At 28.1% G+C, this 21291-nt stretch overlaps 3 protein-coding genes across 21 annotated transcripts in view; 1 reads left to right on the top strand and 2 right to left on the bottom strand.

The window, feature by feature from the left end:
- The first annotated feature begins 4621 nt into the window (after positions 1-4621).
- On the top strand, positions 4622-6290 carry LOC122515701 (D-aminoacyl-tRNA deacylase 1). 3 transcript variants are annotated; one of them, XM_043633112.1, is made up of 5 exons: positions 4622-4828; positions 5053-5190; positions 5589-5679; positions 5782-6014; positions 6141-6290. In XM_043633112.1, the coding sequence occupies exons 2-5, from the start codon at positions 5148-5150 to the stop codon at positions 6275-6277; spliced, it is 504 nt and encodes a 167-aa protein (XP_043489047.1). In that variant the 5' UTR covers positions 4622-4828; positions 5053-5147; the 3' UTR covers positions 6278-6290. The 3 variants fall into 3 exon arrangements, with proteins under 3 accessions (XP_043489047.1, XP_043489046.1, XP_043489048.1); XM_043633111.1 differs by lacking the exon at positions 4622-4828 and having other exon boundaries at positions 4898-5190; XM_043633113.1 differs by lacking the exon at positions 4622-4828 and having other exon boundaries at positions 4910-5190; positions 5592-5679.
- A 99-nt stretch (positions 6291-6389) lies between these two features.
- LOC122515700 (GRIP and coiled-coil domain-containing protein 1) lies at positions 6390-9863 on the bottom strand. Of its 6 annotated transcripts, XM_043633110.1 has the most exons (11): positions 9838-9862; positions 9210-9402; positions 8985-9091; positions 8752-8910; positions 8493-8638; positions 8063-8297; positions 7668-7980; positions 7548-7574; positions 7258-7430; positions 6684-7144; positions 6390-6608 (listed from the first exon to the last, which is right to left on the bottom strand). In XM_043633110.1, exons 2-11 carry the CDS (start codon positions 9286-9288, stop codon positions 6437-6439), a joined length of 1872 nt encoding a protein of 623 aa, XP_043489045.1. In that variant the 5' UTR covers positions 9289-9402; positions 9838-9862; the 3' UTR covers positions 6390-6436. The 6 variants fall into 6 exon arrangements, with proteins under 6 accessions (XP_043489045.1, XP_043489039.1, XP_043489043.1 ...); XM_043633104.1 differs by having other exon boundaries at positions 7258-7574; positions 9838-9863; XM_043633108.1 differs by having other exon boundaries at positions 7258-7574; positions 8985-9061; positions 9838-9863.
- Positions 9864-17447: 7584 nt separating this feature from the next.
- The window catches only part of LOC122515871 (protein capicua homolog), a 29592-nt gene continuing 25748 nt past the window's right edge, over positions 17448-21291 (bottom strand). For 9 of the 12 annotated variants that reach the window (XM_043633353.1, XM_043633354.1, XM_043633352.1 and 6 more), the window contains 8 exons: positions 20963-21279; positions 20461-20689; positions 20154-20357; positions 19810-20076; positions 19524-19725; positions 19224-19423; positions 18649-19128; positions 17448-18544 (listed from right to left, as the gene is read on the bottom strand). In XM_043633353.1, the coding sequence (XP_043489288.1) occupies positions 18474-18544; positions 18649-19128; positions 19224-19423; positions 19524-19725; positions 19810-20076; positions 20154-20357; positions 20461-20689; positions 20963-21279 (1970 nt within the window). In that variant the 3' untranslated portion in view covers positions 17448-18473. The remainder of the gene's footprint in view (positions 18545-18648; positions 19129-19223; positions 19424-19523; positions 19726-19809; positions 20077-20153; positions 20358-20460; positions 20690-20962; positions 21280-21291) is intronic. The other 3 variants (XM_043633356.1, XM_043633357.1, XM_043633359.1) reach the window with 2 other exon arrangements.

Genomic DNA, 21291 nt, shown 5'->3' with positions numbered 1-21291 from the left:
AGTATGTTTCAGCTTTTCAGAGTTTTATTTAATTTTATTTTATTCATCGTCATCCTAAGGGTAGGATACCCATCCTGCAGTCATCAATGAAGACTAAAAGTAAGTATATTTTCCTATTAAACGTTTCTATGATAACTTTAATGGTTTTTTATTATAACGATGATATTAATTGTTCTTTTTCTTTTTCTGTTTCAGAACATCATTGCAATCGAGCGCGTAGGCAATGAGGTACTCGTGTGTTGCATCGTAAAAATAAAATACAAAAGAATCGGAAAGTAAAGTCAGTGTTGATCGTCGCATGTTAAAGTTTCGTTTGCTCGGTTAAGAAACTCCGTAAGTTTCTTTTATTCGGTTTAAACGTGTGCTCATCGTCATCCTAAGGGTAGGATACCCATCGTGCATTCATCATGAAGAATAAACGTAAGTCAATTTTTATTTTAAACACTTTCTCAATAAATAATAATTTTTTTACTTACAACAATGATATTTATAATTTTGTTTTTATTTCTGTTTCAGATCATCATGGGAATATATCAGTGTTGGAAGTGTTTGTGAATTGTGTTTGTGAAGTGTTGCAAGTGTTCGTGCATTGCTATCGTGCGCGAAGCAATATACGGGAGTGTTGTATCGTTAAATATAATTAAAATCACGGATTAGAAGCACGTTCGTTCGTTTTCTTTTCAATTCCGTCGCGTTCGCGAACTATTTTTGAAATTTATATATTAAATTAACTGCGACCAATGCAGTAATTGCATTAGAGTTTGTTCGAGTAAAGTTGTATTTTTATCTTTAAACAGTCGCACAGACTGTTCGCGTATTAGAATCAGTGCATCAATGAAGATTTTTCTACTTGCATTGACTGTGTGCAAAGCAGTCTTTGAATTAGTTGTGTAGAATCAGTGATCGGGCGTAGTAAATTAAAATCAACGCGAATTAGAATCAGTGTTGTTCGACGTATAATAAAATTTCGGTTTCGCGATAAGAAACTCATCTATAGTTTCTTATTTTCGTTTATACCGCGTTTTTAGATTCACGCGAGGTGCATCGCCATGGTGCAATTGAATTTCATCCCATTGGAATGCATTGTAAGTATCTATTTTTATTTACATTTTATTCGATTTTATTTTATATGATTTTGGATTATATTGCAAATAACTTATCGTTTTGTTCTATTTTATTTTACAGATATGACGACGGACTTTCTACCTTATCAAAGATGTGGAATGAATTCTTCGATGGATCTTCGATGGATCTTCGATGGATCTTCGATGGATCTTCGATGGATCTTCGATGGATCTTCGATGGATCTTCGATGGATCTTCGATGGATCTTCGATGGATCTTCAATCGCACTACAATACTTGCTGAAGTAGGAGTGTTTTGGAGCCATCGTAGAACTTCTTATGCCGTGAGTTAAAATTTAAAGTCCCTCCGGTGCTCAATCATGTCGAGGATGAAAGGTCCTAATCGGCACGAGTTACTGGTTGTAATTATTCCAATAAATTAGTGACGAGCACATGAGTAATTCCTTTCTAGGAGTTACTCATGAAAATTGTATATTATATTGTATTGTATTGTATGTTTTATTAGTTCAGGATAGGTTTTCTTGTCTCATCGATTAAATCATTTAATTAACAGTGCAATTAATTAATGCACTTTCTTTTTTATTACTTGTTTTGTTCGTGTAGTAGTGGCGAAATCGAGCATTAATTTACTCGTTTCGTCAGAAAAGCATGTAATAAATGTCTTACATGCATTGCTTCGTACTTAGTTTATCTAATCGCGATTAATTTTGATATATCGATACTTCGATATTATAAATAAATGAGCAAGAAGACAAACTCATTCGCGACGGATAGATTCTAGCAGTTAAGTGGTGGCTCAAAGCCCAGTTCTTTTATTAGAACAGCCAACTTAATGAAAGGAGTCGTCCGAGGTTTTAAATTATTAAAATATATTAAAATATTATATTAAAAGATATTAAAAGTTAATATTTATCAAATAAATTGTAGAGTCCTTAGCCGCTTAGATGAATTTTATAAAAATGTATATTTATGTGTTATGTATTATGTGTATTTAATCATATTTTTTAGATCAGGATTTTCAGCTTCTAATGTACTAATCTCCCGTTTCTCCCCCCTATACTTTCTGCGTTCTCATCTATGCGTGTGCCCAGGTGCTACTCGTATGGGTGAGAAACGGTTAGTATAGGTTTAGTTTTAAGTTTTTCCCCCTATTGGCGGCTGTCATTGTGCTAGTGATTGCACGGTGTACGTTGCACCTGTGTGTGCGTTTAGGCGTGTGCATTGTACATCGTTTCGCGACACGTAATACCGCGCTTATTATTTTTTTGTTATTGAATAAAAATAACTTGTAGAGTCACGTGTACGATACGAACTTTTTTTTTTTAACAATCGTTTTGCATAGTAGAGTTACCGCATTTATTTGTGGAAACTTTGATATACTCGTATATTACTAGTATGCATATATACTAGTGTATACTTGTATTTTTGCTGTAGTTTTTTATGCAATAATCACTAGCCTTGGCAGACGATTACAGCAATCAGTACGTATACCCTTTAGCATATAAGTTTAGAAAACGTGGTTGAACTAGGGTGTCGGAGGTGCCCCGGGGCATGCTCTCTAGTTTAGGCTTTTGCACCCTGGTGGTATGTGAGAGAATCGTGGAGTGAGTGGGTGGGTACGTATGTGTATTTGCTCTTTTTAAATACGGGTAATTGCAGACAGGTAGCATACTTCTTTGAGCGAATGTGAATACTTTAATTTTAAGTAGGTAGGACCCAGGAAAGGCACTAGGTTTACTTTCACTCCGGAGTGGAAATTCCGCCTCCTGGTTTATACAGAATTGTTGCAAAATTTTATCATCTCATTCTTTTATGCTTGTTTTGTAAATTTATTTTGTGACTCTTCTGTAATCTTGAGTATGTATCATAATTTATAGAGGCATTTGCAACCATTTGGAAGATTCATTTCTTTTTCGATTCTATCTCGAACGAGATAGAGTCGAATCAAATTGGCAAAGCCTTTGATGTGAATTTGATACTTAGTTTTAAGTATTATGAGATTAGCACTTCGCACAATAGCGATTTTCTCTTATAATGAAAAATATTTAATATAGTTCAATATAACAAATGAATGAAATGAAAATATTGCAAGAAAATGCATTATATTTGTTGCATTATTAAATTTCAATTGAATTTTGTTATTTGATATTAAAAGTGCGACGTGTTATTAGGTCATCGAGGGAAATTATCTGCTTGGACGTTTGATTAATTGTGCTCGTGTAATATTATGCAATGAACTCTAAGTTCATCCATGGTTATACGAGCTTGAATATAATTAACATTAAATATAAATTAATTTTTTCATAATTCCATATTAGAATCATAACGAAATAGAAGTTAATTTGCAAAAAAAGATATGAGATATCTTATCTTTCTTGCACGTTGAAAATGTCCAATGCAGTTTTCAGGGATGAAGAAAGAAGAGGCATTATGCCGAAGAGGCCCCCACTTAAATGTGGCTGAAGAGGGCAACTACATAGACTATTGAGTTATTTTCAAAGGTTCAACACCAAGTTTGAACTTTTCGAGAATAGCTCTTTAATTATATTTTATATTTTATTATATTATTTTCTTTGCTCGTCATTAATTTGTAGTTGTAATTGGAGATGATGGACCATTCCATCTCCTTGGGACACCAAATGTGTGTCTGTATCGTCTAAAAGATGCATATGTGTTTAGTTAGAGTCAGAAATATTAACAATTTTTGTATTATTAAATTTTAAAGCTTAAATAACGTTCGGTAAATATTACAGTAATTTCTCTTTTCTTGTTTCGTTTTTAAGATTTTTCATTATGATCGTATTTTTTTAAATTTGCAATTTTTCTTTTCTATAGAATACAGTTTTAAAGTAGTTCATAATAATTAATAGATATTATTTTTGTTAGTAACTTAGTATTTTTACTTTTCCTATTTCTTTATATATTTTTATTTATTTTATGTAAATGTAAAATCACGCGTTTAAATTCTATTTTATTGCAACGGTAAATAATGATTTGATAAAAATTAATAGAGAATTCAATTGAGAAGTGCATCTGTGAATTGGACGATTTATATGTCAGGCTATTTTATCACTTGATTGTATATTAATATAGTTTTCTTTTTGTTACAGGTGAACATCTTTGGATTTATCATCTACTTGTTTTGATTTTCTTCTACTAGAGCTCCTTATGTAATATATAAATGCATTTCTGAAGGCACACACGTTTATTGACACAACACATGTTTATACATTAAAAAAATTAATTATAATTATTTAAAATCCTATATAAAAAATATAACATCAAATATTTGTTGAAATGTACCTATGATTTTGAATATCTTTGTTAACAATATGTTTAATCAATGAAAATATCTGTTTCAGGTTTAAAAGATCCTACTGAATCTACGTGTAGATTAGATAGTAAAAAATTCTATTTATATTAGGAATATTACTTTCGTTATACACATGCGCATCTTTTGGGTAGTCATATAAACGATAATCAACTACAAAATACCATATATACATACAAAATTAATAATCAAAATTTAAATCTCATATTATCCGCGGTTTTAGTTACCCGCGGTTCAAAATTTGGCGCGAAAATTTACCGCGAACACAAATCAAAAACATTGAATGAGATAATTTCATTAGTAGAATAGTTAACTAATCAAGTTCTTGAATTAGATTGATGAATTAAAGAAAATATAAATCATAGTTCTATAGCACAATTTGCTTCGATGTCGTTAATTGTTATTACATATATGTATGTAACAATTGTGATGTTAATTACACTATTGTTTTTCTTGTTTTATTTTTAATTTCGAAATTTATTCATTTGTGACAGAAAAAAGACTATATAAATTATTCAATTTTCATACCTAAATTTCAAAATTACGGAACTTTAACCTAACTTCTTTAATATATATGGCCGTCTAGTTTTATTACCAGCGACTTCGTTATATGCATAACAACTGCATAACATTGTAGGAACCTAACCTCTGCTGATAACGAAAGATTAATGTGTTATATCTATTTGACAAAATGTATATATAATTCATTAATAATAAAGATTGTGAAAGAATATGAAAGCAGTAATACAACGTGTAACGAGTGCCTCTGTTACAGGTAATATACACATACTTCACAAAAAAAACTGCATGTAAGAAATATAATAAGAAAACAATTGCATTTCAATGAGAGAGAGAGGATTTTTAATTTTTTTTTTATTTAATATAATATAAGATACTTATACTTATTTATACGCTATCTTTTTTTACAAACAATTGTTTTTGAAAACAATGTCAAATTTATTTAAAATATTACATTGTAATTACCATAATTGATACTAATAATTAAAGTTTGATTATAGTAAATGAATTATTTTTAATTAATTGTTGAAAATAACTGATTATTATAACAATAGCTAATATAATCTCTCTCTGTGATTATAATAATCATATATGTTTGTAGTATCATATTAATTATTAAAAAAATATGTTACTTTTTTCATATTCTATTTTCAGTGGACGGTAAAGTTATTAGCAGTATTGGAAATGGAATCTGTGTATTAATTGGTATAAAAAGAGGTGACACTTTGGATGACTTAAAGTATATGTATTTATCTAATTGTATTATCACACACACACACAATTGTTATAATTTTATTATTTAAATAATATTTAATAAAATCTCACTTGGGGTGTAATATTTTTATAGAGTAAGAAAAATTTTAAATACCAAGCTTTTTGAAAATGGTAACAAGAAATGGAGTGCCAGTGTTATGGATAAAAAGTATGAGATTTTGTGCGTCAGCCAGTTTACTTTGTATCATGTTTTAAAAGGAAATAGACTTGATTTTCATAGAGCAATGCCAGCTCAAGAGTCAGAACAATTTTATAATAATTTTTTGAATGAATTGGGTAAAAATTATAAACCAGAACTAATTAAAGGTAGTTGATTTAATTCTTATAAAACAAAAATATGTAATATATATGTAATATATATATAATATATATATAAGTAAACCTAAAAAAACAAAACAGAATAAAAGATTGTAATTGAATTGTTTTATACAGATGGTATATTTGGAGCTATGATGGAAGTTAGCATACAAAATAGCGGACCTGTTACTTTAGAAATAGAATCTCCAAGTAAGCCTATAGAGAATAGTACAAAGATATCTGAAAAGCTTAATAATGATTTTACAGAATAAATAATTACACTTACTTTTATATTTACTTTAATTAATTTTATTTCTTATTTTTTTTTGTTACTAATATTTTATTAGTAGTGAAGTATAATGTAAATATAAAAACATAGAGATATGTTTTTTGTTGTAATAATATTTACTTATTTACTGAAATTCCAAAATCTATTTAACAAGATTGACCTTCTCTAATTCATCTGGTGTAAATCGTAGGACTGTAGATATAGCATTTAATATATGTCGTTTGCTCGATGAATCATTTGTGGTTAAATAATTGATAAATACATTTTTCAAATATTCTAAATTAGCTCCTTCTCTAGATTTACATGCTTCTAACCTGAATTGTAAGAATATATACAAAAATATATGTTTGCCATTTATATATACTCAATGATTGTAAATGCTCAAATACCTTGCCACTTGTGTTTGTACAGCTTTTAATTCTTCTTTATGTTTCTCGGTTACATGAAGCAATTGTCTATCTTTTTCCCTTAATGATGCCTCTAATTCTAATATTCTCTTTCTGGTAGATGATATTTGCACTTCGTGTCTTGCCAATTCTTGGGTATAATGTAATATAGGAGGACTATCATTATTTAATAATCCTGTTACTATATCGGCAGATGATTCTGATTTATTTTCGTATTTTGTTATACTCCTTTCACCTTCCAAGAAAGATGAATCTTTTTTTGGTAATAATGCATGAAAGGAAGTTTTCAACGCAAAGATTTCTTTCTCTTTTTCTTGAACAAGTGCAATAGATCGTTCTCTTTGTCGCAGTAATTGCTGTTCCAATGTACACAACTTACTACGAAATTCATTTTCCTTTTGGGATAATATGTGTTCTGATTTGGCACGTTCTACTTGTGATAACTGTAAATTTGTAAATTTCGATAAAAATCGTTAACATTTTATATTAGATAATATATTTTAATTTAATTTCTATATATATAGGTTCGCATATATATTTTATAAAAAAAATTTACCTGTTGGTAATAATCTATCTTTATTTGTAGTTCTTGTTCCTTCTGTATTAACTTGCTATTTAATGTGCGTATTCTTTCTTCTAAATTGTTATTATGAGTTTTAAGTAAATGCAATTGAGTTTTACTATTTTCTTTATCACGTAAATCCATTAAGTTATAAGTTTGTTGGTGCCCTTTACGTAAAAGGCTTGTATCAACATCATATTTAGTTGTTACTTGCTCTTTATACATTTTAAATTCTTCTAATAAAGATTCATACTTTTCTTTATATTCAGAATCTTTATACTTACCGTTTAACTCTAAATTGTTTAATAGCACTGAAAATTCAAAGTAGTTACAATTTATTGAAAAATATTACTTATTTTATTTTATTTTTATATATCTATTAACTCAATTGGTATTTTACTTACAGTCAACGTAAGCTGAATCATCTTTCTTATTGTCTAGATGTAATAAACGTCCATATAGCATTTTTATTTTAGAAATAATTTCTTCTGGTTCACTTGGCACATTTACACATTCTTTGTGTTCTACATCTTGCATATTAGATAACTGATCCTTAAGATTTTGAATAGAGCGTTGATCTTGTTGTCGTAATCTATCATATTCTCCAACAGTTTCGGAAAGTTCAGCTAAGCGAGATTCCAAGCCTGCTACTCTTGTTTCATGAGTCATAGCTAATACTCTAGCTTGTTGTTCTGCAGTTGCTGCTCTTCTCTGTTCCTTAATAATTTAACAATAAAAATGAATTATATCATATAATTTGATATATAATACATTAATGACATAACATAATGTTATTTACTTCAAGTATAGCACCACGATGTTGTTTCTTCATAGCAACCATTTCAGCTTGTAACGAAAGAAGAAGAGGTGGCGTCTCTTTAGCTGCTTCTTCTGCTTGTTTCAATTTATTTTTGGTTATTTCTAATTCCGCTTCTAAAATTTTACATTGCGTTTTATTGGCAAATAAATTTTTCAATTGCTGCTCTAATTGTTCTTTATTACGAAGTTCTTCGTTTAGCATCTTTTGCAGTTCTCTAAAAAATTTATTATGTTACAAAGATGTAATGATCATACTTAATATTAGACACCGTTATTTATACAAAGTGTCCCAGGATTTACCTATCAAACTGCAGGAGCGTATTCTACAAATGGAAATAACATTGCTTTTTTGTTTCCACTTGTAGAATATGCTCTCATATTCTGACCAGTACATCTGTAATATTACGTACTTTATCGTAGATGCATGATTCGTTCTTTCTTTCTCTCTTTCATGGCGTTCCATAATTAATTTACATTTAATATGTTCCATTTCAGATACATTATGATTTTGTCCCTTTTTTAATTTTTCTTTTAATTCTCTTATTACTTTCTCGCACTGAATAAAACAAAGATAAAGTAAAACATACGTTAAAGATTAGATTTTAATAAAATACATTATCATATGCAAATAGTAGTAAATATTTATGAAAGTAATAAACAATATCTCACTTCCTCACGTTCCATTCTTAATTGTTTTCTGTCGCTTTGAAAATTAGCTTCCATCTTTGATTTTTCTGCAGACAATGTAGCCAAAGAATTCATTAAAGTTTCCAATTGATTCTTCAATTGTTTTACAATTTCTGTATCTTGTTGTATAGCCGATGATTGCTAAAATCACGTTACAAACGTTAATGCATTGAAATGTATTACAAAAATTATTTATTCATAAAAAGATAATTTACTACTTGAGTATCACTAGTTTCCACATTCTTGTTTTTTCCTGCAGATTTATTGGTTTCTGTTTGTTCTTTACTTGTATCTGTTGAATGAATATCAGTAGATTGAGTATCTAAAGTATGAGAAAGTATATATAAAAAGAAAGTTTTATATAATTTATAAGTAATGATTAATAAATATGTTAGTGTTATTTAATTAAATCTAATCTTTTATATTAAATGAAAAATTACTTTCTGATATTGATGATGAAATATGTTCCTTCATATTATTTTCATTCTTTCCCATTTTTTTCTCATTTGCATCACCCATTATTTTTGATTTGTAACTTTAGGTATATTAGATTTTATATAAATAATAAATTCTTAATCAATTATATATAATACTTCCTATTATACAATGGAGTTAGTTGAAATTGTTTGGTAACTGAAATGGTAATCATGATAATATTACATCAAAGAATAATAAAATAGTGTAATATTGTAACATTTGATAACACATTATTACAACTGTCAACGTACTGTCATATATACATATGCAACACACATGTATGTTTATGTCAAATAATAAATTAATACAATTATAATATATCAAAGATCGTATGTTCGAGATATCGTTAGACTACTTTTATTATTGTCCAGTATTAATATTATAAACATAATAATATATAAAAGCAAATGTATGTATTATATTTTTCTTCTACCTAATATTGTAAAACTTGACATTTCTTATGTCTGACATACGTCAAATTATGTTACTGATGTGAGCTTTAAAAGTTCTAATAATTCGCTATCTAGCGAGAAAATGTTCAAACTTGATATTTTCTAATCGAAACTTTATTTTAAATTAATGCAAACTTACGTAAATATTTCAATACGTAAACAGTTAATGCATAATAGTAATTAATGTTATTTTTGTTTCAAGCATTTGTGAAATTGTTTTGTAATAATATAAATAACATAACCAAAAAATAAATGACTATATATACATATATATATATATAAAGTACGTTAGTGTGTACAATATGTATATGTATGTGTATGAAGTCTAAAATTCACGATAGATGGCGATACAAGGAGGGCTGAAAAGTTTTGAGCCTTAGGCAAGGAGGGCTGAAAAGTTTTGAGCCTTAGGCAAAGAGGGTTGAAAAGTTCTGAGCCTTAAGCAAGGAGGTTGAAAAGTTCTGAGCCTTAAGCAAGGAGGTTGAAAAGTTTTGAGCCTAACATGTTATGGGAAACCATAAGATAAACTACATCCGGAATTCGCAAATTGATTAATTATAAATATAAAAAAGAAATTAAATAACATATTAGCAGTATATTTCTTTCAACTGCATCCATAAACATTTGTATTACATATCATTTCATAAAATGTTAGTTAAATTTACCCTCATGGAAAAATCAATTGAAAATAATGTCTCGTTAGAAGAATTTAATTAATATAAATCCTCCTCTTCTCTTCCTCCTCGTTAGTATCGTATATATTAATATTAAAAATAGAATGAAAATATATGCGTTAATAAAATATATTTTACAAATCTAAAGTTTACATATTTCTAAAATCGTAGTAATTTCTTTTAACGAATACTGAACATATCATGTGTAGTTGCATAATATGAATAGGTAAATTAATTGTTGTTACAACGAAATGTGTATCCTCCTCCTCTTCCTCCTACCCTCCTCCTTTTTCCCCCCTTCCTCTTTCTCCTTCTTCTTTCTCCAAGTTGAGAAAATAATTGCAAATTCTTGCATTTATTATAATAAAATACATAATTAGATTATTACTCAATAATGACGTATTCCTTTAATATATCATGTATGTGGATATGTGTATGTAGAAGCGCATGAACGTGCTGTATAATTATTAATTTAATATAGACGATTTTGCAAGACCCATTATAAATCTTCGTATATATATATATATATTTATTTATTTATTTATTTATATTGTGTGACGATTAAAAACTCAAAAATCACGTGATGGTATAAGACGCTCTTTTTATCTTTTTATTTTTTTCTTCTTATTATGTTTTTTCTTTCTTTCTTTTTTTTCTTTATCAATCAATCTCTAAGCTCAGAACATTGGCGATTGTCAACACATATTAATTACATCATTTTTTTTTCTATTCGATAACACTTGTCTATATTTTCTTTTTTTCCCTTTTATTTCTTTTTTCTTTTTTTTTATATTTAGACATTGGTATATATAATTTTTTAATATTCATTCGACACACGAAGAATATTTCTCGTATATAATATTTCATATTTATTTATTTATTCATTTATTTAATTAATTATTTATCTACTTCCTGAAAATTCGTAATCGAAAATGTTCTAAGATTTTCTTTACAGCAATTAACATTATTAATATGAATAATAATAATACTAACATACATAGAGGCCTTTGAATGTGTTTTACCGCGAATCATTCGTTCTTATGTACGTACGAAAATTGTTACTTCTCTCTTTCTACGATTAATTCATTAATAATAGTAATAGTTATACATATACATACATATATTTGGCGAAAATTAAATCATATATATAAAAGTTACAGGATTATTCGTACCCACTAATCATTATCAATTCGAAATAATAATGATATTTGCTTGTATAATGCAGTTTAAAAATTCTTTTAAACGGAGACATATTTTAGGATTATTAAACTTTCATATTGATATCAATTTGATTGCGAAAGAACGTTTTATTTTTAGAGAAATTTAATTTAACATAAATGATAAGAATATTGGTCTCGAATACTTCTGTGACTGGAGCGTATGTATGTTTAAATATCGATTTACTTTGGATACCTCTTTCGTGATTAAAAGAAAAATAAGAAAACGAATATGCATACGCATTTTTATATATTCTCTTTTAGATTATTAATTGTTAGAAAATATAATTTTCAACGTAATTTCTATTAAACAATATTATGTTGCGTGTTAGTTTGTATAATAACGTATGTATCTCTTGAATCATAATTTAAAAAACATTTTAAAGGACTAAATTATCACGTGGAAAAATTCAAACTGAATTTTCAATAGAAAAATTGTTCCGTTAAAGATATATTGTAACTCGTGTTTAGAATTATCGATTATTCTTTTTTTTTGTAAGGTTTGAAAAGGTGAATCTGATTATCCTGACAGAGGTGCAGACACACACATATAAAACCAAAATAAAAAGGATAGAATTAGCAAAGCGACGATATACGACTGCATTAGAGAGAAGATTCGTAATAAGAATTATTATTATCTTTTTATATTTTTCTTAACATTTGTATATCTTTCTTTCTTTCTCTCTCATTTCTCAAAAACATTAATCTTCAATAGATTATTTGTTTAATCTTTAGTTGATACATACCAAAATATATTGTCGTTCTCAGAATTGATTAGACGATTGAAGCGTATCAAATACTATCATAAATTACCACATTTATTGCTCCTTCTTTCTTCTTCTTCGTCATTATCAATATCATCATCTTCATTTTTTCATCTTCATCTTCGTCATCTCCTTCTTTCGTTATTTTGTTCTTCCTTCAATCGTATATATATCGCAGTGCTCTATGCACAATATTACGAAAGATTTTTTTTTTATAGGCAAAACTTTGTCCACGTTATAATCGATAATTATTCTTCGACGCAATCGTTTTAAAATATATTTTTAGATAATTTTTAACACTTCGAAATTGGTCGACACAAAGAAGAATAAAAGATGGTCGTATTTTGAATTAAATTGGTCCGACAATTATTCACATTTTTCTTTTCGCACTTTTTGTTTTCTTTTTTTTTTTTTTGCACATATGTACATAGATCGCAGGTAACCGAAGATGATCATTTTGAACACTTTTTTATGAAGACAAGCTTACGCGAATTATTGAAACACGAAAAAGTGACTATAATTTTGAAACTAAATTAATTAGAACACGCGTATTTGTATCTATAATCTGCTACAACTGTGATGTCAATACTTCTTTTTAATGCAGACGATCAATTTCATTCAATTAATGCAGATTTAATTATTCAGCTAAAGTCTTATATTTTCTTTTTTTAGAAAATTCATAATACATATTGAAAGAACATATATGTGCATACATGTATGCAAATATGTCTATGGATTTTCTAAAAAATAAAATTTACTTTTCTTTCCTTAAAAAGTACATAATTTACATTTAAGGGTTAACAGTCAACATATATATATATATGTTTGTTTGTTGGTGTGTATGTGTGTGTGTGTGTTTGTAAATATATATATATATATACAATATACATACAAAATGCTAATTGTTAATTAAAACGAACATCAAATTATAATTAAAATAAAGAAATATATTTTTTGAAGTGGCATATATAAGATTTAAAAAAAAAAACAAAAATATCATTTTTTTTATTTTGATGTTTTTTTTCATGTAAAAATAATTTTTAAAAAATTTTTCAAATACAATGCTATGCTTCAGTTTTTATACAATGATAGAAATAATAACTAATTCAATAAAATCATTAAAGAAGCATTCGTGAGATTATACTTATGTGATGTGCTTTTGTTAATTTAATTACATTAAGAAAAAAAAAAAGAAAAAAAGAACTATTATCCTTCTCGGTTCACGATAGATTACTTTTACATGATTTAATTCAATTTGTTATTTCTTATCGTTGCAATGCCGTAATTGAGATTAAAAATTTAATAAAATAAAAATAGTTCTAACGACAAATTTTGGATATGTTTCTCTCTAATTTTGTTATAATTTAGATGATATTAAATCGTGCATGAGATTTATCTTTATATACCTATCATTTTATCCCATTGGTATGTACAATAATTTTTTTAAATAAAAAAAAAAAAGAATTAAGTATATATATATGTGTATATATATGTATAAAGAGAAAAAGAGAGAGAGTGATAGAGAGAGAGAGAGAGAAAGAAAAAGAAAGACAAAGAGAGAGGTGGATAGATATATAGAGAAAGAGAGAGTACTCATGTACATAAATACATATGCATACAATACATATACATATGGATAAATATACTAATCGTACATAATTGTATTTCCTTTTTTGTTGCATACGCGCGCACGCATGCGTTCGTATGTGTGTGCGTGTGTGTGTGTATGTGTATGTATAGATTCGTCACATGATATTTTTCGTGGCATTGTATTTGTATACTGTTACATTTATTACTGTTTTGTATGCTTATATTTTCATAACATCGTTTTTGTCTGATATATAATCACATAACAGTTTTAAAAATATTTCAAAATTAAACAAGATATATAACAGTGTAATGATTATAATAATGGACAATAATAACTAAGAGCATATATAGTAAAATACATTAACGCAATTAATAAAAAAATGTGCAGAGGATGATTTATTTGAGTGCATAATTGTTTTTTTTTCCTTGCTTTTTTTTCCGTTTCCTTTTCTATACATACAGGAAGAAATTAGATAGGGAAGATAATCGGGGGGGTCGGTGAGGAGGGGAGGAAGGGGTGTTTGAGGTGGTGAGAAAGATTAGGTGAAGAAATTGCCAATAGAATAGCCGCCATTTTACTTTACTTCTGTTTTTCTAGATCACAGTCTCATTTATGGCTGCTAAATCGTATAACATATTTCATCACCTTCTTTTTTTTCTTTTTTTTTTCTTTTACTTTTGTTTAACCGAAGAAAGGGAGAAGAAAAATACCAAAGCATGCTCAAAAATCTTATCAATACTGGAAAGTAGTTTCACTAGTTTTACACAAGTACAAATATAGTATTTTTTTTTTGTTTTCTTTTTAATTTGCTTAAGAAGCGTGGCAAGTACAGAGGATGCTTTATCCCTAATAAAATCCTTTTTTTTTTGTTCTATAACATCTCAATACGCGATATAGATATATTTATTACGAATTTAATTATACCGAATTATTTAAAATATATCTCACGTTCATTTAATGTGGGCTAAGTATGACAGACAATTTTAAGAAAAACAACGCGCATTGTAAGGAAAAATACTGATAACAATTCTAACTTCAGAATTATTAAAAAAAAAAAATTCTCTTTGTATATATGTAATTTACATATACATATTACATATTCAAACTTCTTCTTTTTTTTTGTTTTTCCCTTCTGCATAATTTTATTTCTCTCTCTCTCTCTCACTCTCTCTCTTAAAACATAATTTTTACACTTCATTACAATAAAAGAAAAAAAAAAGAGAAAAATAATAATAAAAAAAAAATTAATTCCGCCAAATCTAAATATCGATACCAATGCAATTTAAAAGGTATAATAAAAATTATTGTAATATAGGAAGGTATTTTAATTGATAAAAATAATATATTTATAGTCAATTAAAGATTTTAATGTATACTCTTAACGATTTGATATGTATAAGAGCGAAGAAACATCTTTCACATACACATAGCCTCGTTAAATGTTACGATCAAATGAAATAATCGTTATTATAAAGATGATATCTCAGTTTTAATAAAACAAATATACAGAAAAGCTAAAAATCACAATTGCAAAACTGAGATACTATATATTTATATATATATAAAAGATCATTATAGGTGTTAAGCATCCTCTTTCATATACTATTATTACTTGCCACCGGTGCGTTAATTGCCTCATAGAAGTAATAATTCAATAAGTGATGAGGAAATGAAGAAATTAATATATGTGTAAGTGTGCATGCGTGCGTATATGTGTCAACACATATACCCATACACGCAAACGAGACATAGATAAATACACATATATTATTGTATTTATTAAGAAAGAATGAGGAAACCATCACGAATGCAAATCCATGATATACGAAGCCCGTATTTTTAGCTAATCTAGCCTGTTCTGGCTCATATATTTATAATAACTATTATTTTGCAAATAATAATATTCTAGCCTATCATTTTTTATTTATATCCTAAATATTTTATAATATATATATGTACATTAATAATACACATATTTATACCGTTATATATCTATATATATATGTATATTATTAATATAATATACACACATAGATATGCTTACATACATGTATATAAATATATATGCATATAAATGTGTGTATTATGCGGTTTTTTTTATTTACAAAATACGTAAATTAGATAGTCATCCTATCTTAACTACAATATGCGTACTGTTGCGCAATACTTTAATATAATTTTTTTTTCTTTTTTATATATAAAGTGCGCTTTATAAACATATTTCTAATTATATTACAGTTTCAATTCAACAATCTTTGTTAAAATTCAACGCATCGAAACAGATGTATCATAATAAAATCATAATAAAATGATGATATTAAAAATAAATTAACTATTATAGATGATATTAATGTAAAGTAACAAATTAGCTAAAACTGTTAAGAAATTAATGCTCTTGTTAAAATAATTACTACATCGAAAGTAAATTGAAACTATAAAGATAATAATAATAATAATAAATTTCTACAAGTTTCATTAAACTCTATTGAAATTTTGGTATTTCTACGATCTTAAACATATTTTCGTATACAACAGATTTCATATTAATAGTTCATTCTGTTGCAACGTATTATTAATCAATTTTAATAAATTCGAAAGTATAAATGAAAATAGAAATAAAACACCCCCTCTCCAAAAAAAAAAAAAGAAAAAGAAAAAAAGATTGAAGAAGTACATAGCCAAAATAAAACCACTTATATCTAAAATGGTGATGAAAAAAAAGGAAAAAAAATAAAAATAAAGATCATTTTAAAAGACAGATAAAAAAAAATATATATATATATATATATCTATATATATATGAATGCGTTGAATTTCAACAAAGTTCTAAAAACGGTAAATAAGTACTTTCAAGAATATGAGAAACATTACATATTATCTATATAAAGTGTCATCTTATAATTAATTTTTATCTAATGTGAAAATTTTACTGTATGCATTCTCCCGTTTGTCGCCATACGATGGCACGGTTATTTTTTTTCTTTTTTACTTATTATATGTTCTACTAGTCATCAAAGATCTGCTATTATCTCAAAATATTAAGACCCAGCATTAAAGAGATTTGAAACTCTTTGAATGCCTCTCGCGAGTCATGCTATAGTATTTACAAGTAAAATAAACACATCTGCTCTAACTGCATCAGGTAAATTTTGTGCAAAGTTTATCGCAATTTCCAACTTTCGCTCTTTTCTAACTTTATCATATATAAAGTATAACTAAAGTATATAAACTCTGATTCCATATTATAATGTTTCATCATCCTAATATACTTCAATTACAATTCTCTCTTCGTATTCATCCTCGTCGTAGCAACTTTAACAATATTTAACAACGGCTTAGGCCTTTCATGATTTTTATTAAAGACGTGTTAATATACAAACGTTTAATAAATATTCAAAATTGCACAGGGAAATAATATTAAAATGTATTGATTTAATAAAATAACTATTACATCTAATTATTATTTCGACTGCTTTATAAAATCAAGTATGCGCGTTTGTTTGTTTGGAATGTGGAGAATTATTACTTTTCTTTTATTAGTTCATTGCCAATCAATTATTATCCGCGAGTGATTAACCATTTAGAGAATAATAATTAAACGATCGAATTGGTAACCAACTTGTACAATATCTATACATCATTGTTTATAGTAGGTTAAATACAATTTTACAATGGGATAATAATTATATTAGATATATGTAATGCTGTTATGCATTGAGAGATTTTTTTGCATATGTTACTAATAATATTTACATATGTTCATTGACTCATACAACAATTACAATCCTCAAAAATACAGAAATCATAGAATAGTAGAGGAGTGAATAGTTTTTCCTAACAAAGCATGCGTGCTTATTAATAAACGTTGAAATTTTCTGCAAGCATTTCCCTATTGCAGACTATTCAAATTGTTTAGAATTATTAAAATCATTTCGTTGATTGGCAATGGATTTTAAAAAGAATTTCATATTTCTTATCTTATCTTTTCTTTTTTCTTTTTTCTTTTTCTTGTTATAAAAATGAAAATAACAAATAGGATTAAAAAGTATCATGCTTAAAACATGTTTAAAACATGCTTAAAATTACGATTACAAATAAATTAATGAACTTTTTATATACACATCCAATAAGAGATATATTATAAAATACTTAATTTGGTGTTTTTAATATTTTATAGAAACATTTAATTTTGCATTTTGTATTGAATAAAAAGGTTTATAAGTTAACCGATGTGACTTTAAAAAGCTGTCGATAATATAGTTCAATAGTATATATACAACGTAAAAATATTACCGATGCTTGCATATTAACACGTCTTTTTTCGCCTATCGTCATGTCCACCTATATATCATATTTGCACAAGATTATAGAAAGGTTCGAATTGCACTAAACCTTGATGTATTTTACATATTTTGAAGAAATGGTATAATAGCGACTTTATTAAGTCATCGCTTTTATCTTCAAAGTATAATGATATACTCTTGTTGTGGAGTAATGGGATGCACAGTATCACAGTTGGCACGTGGGCGCTAGCTACCACTACTGCTTACAGGCAGTGAATGTGGTGCTCCCATCGACGTAGGAGGAGCAGTCAATGGTCCTGAAACAAAACATTTTATTAACATGGAAGATGATCTTGGAACAATTACAAATATATCCTAGTTTCTTCATAAACGCGAATTTTATACAAAATTATATAATTACCAGTCATGTTAGGCGAGGATTCAGAAACGGGTAGCGGGCTAACTAAACTGTTAGCACTCATTGGAGTAGAATTAGCTTTCAATTTTTGTCTGACCTCTCTTATTTTCAATTGTAAACTCGTCTTATTAGGAAATATATCAGAATGTTTAGCTTGAAAGGTAGAGGTAGCATGTGTTGAAGGAAAATATCCATGTACTCGAAATAATTCCATTACGAGATGTCTCCGTTGTTCCAATATTCTCCTATGACCACGTTCATTGTCATTTCTACCAATACCTACTGCATTTCCTACACCTCCTACGGGCGTTTTTGGTGTGCGCGGTGAAGTATCTTCTACTTCTCCTGCTATATCTGTATTAAGTCTGTATGCGTCGATATTGAAATCTGGACCAAAGAACGTAGTTCCTGTCAATTTGACACTTGAAGTTGATTTTGGCGTAGCGGACACTGATGCGTCAGAATCTATATCTTCTTCGTTTACTGTAGAAAATAAAAATGAAGACAAATTTTACTGGTTAATCGATAAAAAATATACAGGTCAACATATAGCTCAACAATAAAAAACACACAGTTACCTCTATGACCTCCTTGAGATTTCTTTCGATAACCTTGCATCGATGCTTGTAAATTCGATGAGTGTAATCCAGAAGTAACACTACTATGACCAGAAGAACCTGGAGTATTAATAGTGATTGCACTTGGGCTCTGTATATCTTCTGGCTTAAATTCTGGTAACGACGAAAATTTCTCTTGAAAATTGACTTGTTCAAGAACCCTAAAAATAATTTAATATAAAAAGTTAAATATTAAATATTAAATATTAAGATTCTAATTTGAATTTTAAATAAATCCTTAACGCAATTTTAAATACATACCTATCCATACCATCTTCGACATTTTTCTTGAAGAAGGAGCCTTTTTTAGTTGAAGGAGATGGAGACGTACGATTTTCAGGTATATTTTGTTGCTGCATCGATTCGGAAGATTGAGAAGTATTTCCCTGTGGTCGATTTTGGTCAGAGCGTTGTTGAGATACTGAAATCCCATGCTCTCCTGTGCTTGTTGTAGGTGGCATTGCTGAATATGAACATGAACATGAATATAAATATAAATATAAATAAATATAATAAATAATGAGAGAGAGAGAGATCTCTTTCTTACCCATTAATTGTCTTCTTTGTAATGGTGCTCTTCCAAGTTGAGCAGGTGTCGGTGCCAGCATAAACGGACCTTTATTTGATCCTGCATCATTATTTGGGTCTTCTTCTATGGAATATGATTTATTTGATGAATGTTCACTATTAATGTGGCTGCTATGCGGTGTGTGTGGTGTGTGTGGTGTAAGTGGTTGTTTAATTTTATCATTTGAAGTAGGTAGAAGAATGTTTCCTGTGTCTTTTCTATCTTGCTCGCTTTTTATATTGCTCCCTGAAACATAGCATAACAAGAATACAGTCATTTTAATGTGATCAATAAATAAGGATTATTTTATATTAAAAGTTTACCATAAAATTGAGCATGATTCGATCCTATTTGGGTCTCATTTTTATCTGATTCTGCCAAACGTGCGATAGAATGACTGATTCCTCTATAAGGCGATGTTGTAGAGTTTGTAGAAACTGGATAATGCTTGCTCACAATAACACTTTGTGCTTCCACCTTGGTACCGGAGATCAAATTCTGCGACGATATATTGCGGCTTCCAGCATCTAATATTTAGAAAAAAATAAATCAATGAAAGAAATATATATATATTTAAATATAATACAATTTAAAATTTGTTATATAATGATTATCAAATTGTAAACTTACCAGAGATAGGTATATTGAAGCCGCAATACATCCGGGGATGCGGCGTCGTAGGGCCAAGGTACTGGGGTCCCTGCTGTGGTTTGGAAATAGCCACCAAATTGTTATCAAGCAATGTAAGAGTGAGCGGTGGTTGAGAAGGGACAGCAGAAGTAAGGGGATGAGCGGTAGTGGCTAAAGACTGCAACGGCTGCTGTTGTTTCAACAGAGCCATCATAGGTTTCGTTCCAATCTGTTAGTATTTTATATAGTAGCTCATAAAGGAAGAATGATATATAATAATACGTTGTATTATTAACAATACTTACAATCCTACTGCAGAGTATATAAATATGTGTATATATTTGATATGTGTCAAGGAATTGATATACTGTCTACATGGTATAGGTCTAACCATTGTATTATATTTTCATGTATTATTACTATTTTCTTGTATTCATAAGCTGAATCAATAATACAAATAGAAATTTTTGTTTAAAAATAAAATAATAGATAAAACACTTACCGAATGTAACACAGGAGCAGCTGTAAATTTAGGTACATTTCTTCCATTATCAGAATGAATGTTTGCGACGAGACTACTCATGCTATATTGAGTACTATATTGTTGTTCAGTTTTCACTGGTTCCGGTTTTATAACTTTAGGTGACACTGGCATGGTTATAAACGCTCCACCCGTAGGCTGAAATCCTGATACTCCTGTTGGATTTATTGGACTATGGTAGGGATAAGTGCTTGATAAAACTGAAACTGTGCCTCCTTTATCAATGGAAGAATGGTGATATTTAGTTGTGGTTTCTATACTTGTTGATGGTATCCGTGCTGAAGGAATAA

Source organism: Polistes fuscatus, unplaced genomic scaffold, assembly GCF_010416935.1.
Source record: "Polistes fuscatus isolate 324 unplaced genomic scaffold, CU_Pfus_HIC Scaffold19, whole genome shotgun sequence".
Taxonomy (NCBI): Eukaryota; Metazoa; Arthropoda; class Insecta; order Hymenoptera; family Vespidae; genus Polistes; species Polistes fuscatus.
The sequence above is the reverse complement of the archived record's forward strand: the minus strand, read 5'-3'. Positions and strand labels throughout refer to the sequence as shown.

What these genes read in the sequence shown, in the direction of transcription:
- LOC122515700 (XM_043633104.1), bottom strand. Translation starts at nt 9,288, where the DNA reads ATGGGTGATGCAAATGAGAAAAAAATGGGAAAGAATGAAAATAATATG. An exon ending in TTCATCATCAATATCAGAAA is followed by an intron (nt 9,092 to 9,209) that starts GTAATTTTTCAT and finishes CTCATACTTTAG; the next exon opens with ATACTCAATCTACTGATATT. An exon ending in AAACTAGTGATACTCAAGTA is followed by an intron (nt 8,911 to 8,984) that starts GTAAATTATCTT and finishes ACGTGATTTTAG; the next exon opens with CAATCATCGGCTATACAACA.
- LOC122515701 (XM_043633112.1), top strand. Translation starts at nt 5,148, where the DNA reads ATGAAAGCAGTAATACAACGTGTAACGAGTGCCTCTGTTACAG. An exon ending in AACGAGTGCCTCTGTTACAG is followed by an intron (nt 5,191 to 5,588) that starts GTAATATACACA and finishes TTCTATTTTCAG; the next exon opens with TGGACGGTAAAGTTATTAGC. An exon ending in TTGGATGACTTAAAGTATAT is followed by an intron (nt 5,680 to 5,781) that starts GTATTTATCTAA and finishes ATATTTTTATAG; the next exon opens with AGTAAGAAAAATTTTAAATA.